This window comes from Theropithecus gelada, unplaced genomic scaffold (assembly GCF_003255815.1).
Source record: "Theropithecus gelada isolate Dixy unplaced genomic scaffold, Tgel_1.0 HiC_scaffold_5541, whole genome shotgun sequence".
Taxonomy (NCBI): Eukaryota; Metazoa; Chordata; class Mammalia; order Primates; family Cercopithecidae; genus Theropithecus; species Theropithecus gelada.
In genome coordinates this window covers 1-3,081 of record NW_020262171.1, presented here as the reverse complement: position 1 = coordinate 3,081, position 3,081 = coordinate 1, and the positions used below count along the sequence as shown (strand labels likewise).

Here is a 3,081-nt window from a genome sequence, read left to right as displayed (position 1 = left end):
TGTACTTCTAATGTTTCGAGGAACCACCACACTGTTTTCCACAATGGCTGTACTGTGTTACATTCCTACCAATATTCACAAGGGCTTCAATGTCTCACATGACTGTAATTTATGGGCATATCAATTGCACAAGAAGATCCAAGCTGGCCTTACTCAAAGGTCCAACAGTTAGTGCTGGCCATTAGCTGGGCACCTACAGTTCCTCAATGGTGCCTGTGTCAGTCCTGGTATTCCAAGCAGATGCTAAGTCTGGATTTATTTGAGAAAACTCTAATAAGAGTGTAAGTAATTTATTAGGGAAACTTCTGCAAGAGAAAATGGGAAGGGAGCCAGCAAAGTCCAGGAGAGTCATCAGACCTCAGTGCAAGTCTAGCACCAGTGGAGAAGGGAAAGATGGGAACACAGTGCAGGGCAAGACTTCACACGAGGTTCTGCAGAAGTTTCTGCAAAGCTAATGGGGAGCCCATGACAGGAGTGGTGCATTTCCCAGGAGTGGGCTTGCCTGAGAATCCTGCCATGCTCAATCACTGCCTGGGAGCAGTCGGGAAAGCTTAGCCTCCATGGAAACATGGTGATTGGTAGATTTCTGAGCACAGCAGCTGGGTCAACTCATCCCCTATGCTCCAATATCTGAGGAAGATAAGTGGGAAAAGGATTGGTATAAAGAACTGCACCTGCTTTGTAACTTCATCCCATTCACAAGCAGGCAGAACAGCTTCTCTTTACATGGAAATTATTGCAGTGTATTGCAGTAGGCCTCTGGCAGGGCCTACTTCAATAGTGATACTTCTTCCCTGGACCTCTGCTGCAGCCTCTAGCACCACTCAACGTCTCTATTCAAATGCCATCCTCTGCATAGGTTCTTCCCTGATGACCCATTTAAAATCTGAAACACCTCTACCCCAGTCACATTTCTTGCCCTACTTCCCTGCCTTATTTCCTTCTATGGTGGGTGTTGCCTTCTATATACTATGATTCATGTTTGGCTCCTTCACTAGAATATCAGTTCTACAACTGCAGGAGTTTTTCAGTTTTATTCAGTGTTATATCCCTAGCATTTACAAGTGGGATGGCCAAAGAATGTGCTCAGTGAAACAGACTTTTACTGAATAAAGAATAGTGGCTCATGTCTGTAATCCTAGCACTTTGAGAGACCAAAGCGTGAGGATCACTGGAGGCCAGAAGTTTGAGACCAGCCTGGGCAGCATGGCAAGACCCTATCTCTACACAATTTTTTTTTTAAAAATCTAAGCATGATGACAAATACCTGCTTGAGCCCAAGAGTTCCAGGCTTCAATGAGCTATGATCACACCAGTGCACTCCAGCTTGGGTGACAGAGTGAGACTTCATCACTAAAAAAGAAAAAACAAAAAAAAAAAAATGAAAAAAGTCTTTGACCTATTATGCATTGTCCTGCAGACTCTATTCATCTATGTATCATCTATCTATCCATCCATCCATCCGTCCATTTATCCATCTACATATCTGTATATCATCTATCCATTCATCCATCCATTTATCCATTCATCCATCCAACTATCCATCAAGCTACCTATTCATTCATCCGTCTATTTATTCATTCATCCGTCTATCCATCCATCCATCCATTTATCCATCCATCCATTTATCCATCCATTTATCCATCGATCTAGCCATCCATCCATCCATTTATATATAATCTTACACAATTTATATAAAATTTAATCCATTTATATATAATCTTATACAATTTTTCTCTACTTTGTTGTTATCCTTCAATTACTAAGAGCTAGAACACTCACATAATGTGTATGGGGTCACTCAATTGTGAGTGTTGGACCTTGGATGGGAACCCACGCCTGTCTCTAAATCTACTGTATTTCCCAGTAACATGCATGGCCTCATTACAGAGATACAGACAGAGAAAATGAGGAAGGAAGTGAGGGAGGAGGAAGGAAGTGACAACATCCACGTATACCTAAACCCTGCTAAATTCAAGTAGAGTATTCCGAGTCCCGTAACTAGAAAACCATCTTGACTGTTTATATTGTTTTGTTTATCCACTGAAATGTCCAATACTTTAGCATAGCTTCAACAAAGTGCTTTTAACGATGTGCCTCCATTATAAGGGCAGAGGGAGAATCTTCATGAATTTGAGCGATTTCTGCTTTGAAATCACACACATCTGCATCCCGGTGGCTTCTCTGAGCTATAAATAGATGAAAGAACTGCAAGACTCTGCCCTTACTAGTCCACCTGAGGAGAAAGCTTCCCAGCAAATTGAAGCTCTTTAGAATCCTTCTTGAGAAAATGCAGGCAACGGGTTCTCCCAAACATGGAGTCCTGTAGCCCAGGTCTTACCTGAGTCAGGTAAGAGGCGGGCAGGGAAGGAGTGATCTCCCCATACACCCTCGCAGCCCGCTTCAGGAGTGGGACTAGTGCTCCTTGGTGGGAGTGGCTCGTGTGTGTGGGCCACACCAGTCCTGGGGGGCAGGATGAGGGAGTGGTGGGTCCAGGTGGGGCTATTGGCCGTGCCCCTGCTTGCTGTGTACCTGCACATCCCACCCCCTCAGCTCTCCCCTGCCCTTCACTCATGGAAGTCTTCAGGCAAGTTTTTCACTTACAAGGGACTGCGTATCTTCTACCAAGACTCTGTGGGTGTGGTTGGAAGTCCAGAGATAGTTGTGCTTTTACACGGTTTTCCAGCATCCAGCTACGATTGGTACAAGATTTGGGAAGGTCTGACCTTGAGGTTTCATCGGGTGATTGCCCTTGATTTCCTAGGCTTTGGCTTCAGTGACAAACCGAGACCACATCACTATTCCATGTTTGAGCAGGCCAGCATCGTGGAAGCACTTTTGCGGCATCTGGGGCTCCAGAACCGCAGGATCAACCTTCTTTCTCATGACTATGGAGATACGGTTGCTCAGGAGCTTCTCTACAGGTACAAGCAGAATCGATCTGGTCGGCTTACCATAAAGAGTCTCTGTCTGTCAAATGGAGGTATCTTTCCTGAGACTCACCGTCCACTCCTTCTCCAAAAGCTACTCAAAGACGGAGGTGTGCTGTCACCCATCCTCACACGACTGATGAACTTCTTC

General features: G+C 44.9%; 1 protein-coding gene across 1 annotated transcript; it reads left to right on the top strand.

Moving 5' to 3' along the window:
- Positions 1-2,314: 2,314 nt before the first annotated feature.
- LOC112617877 (mesoderm-specific transcript homolog protein-like) lies at positions 2,315-3,078 on the top strand (the record flags this gene model as incomplete). The annotated part of the gene is made up of 2 exons (XM_025374527.1): positions 2,315-2,587; positions 2,630-3,078. Coding segments are annotated over exons 1-2 (561 nt in total), but the record flags the coding sequence as incomplete, so codon positions are not given.
- Between the last annotated feature and the right edge of the window lie 3 nt (positions 3,079-3,081).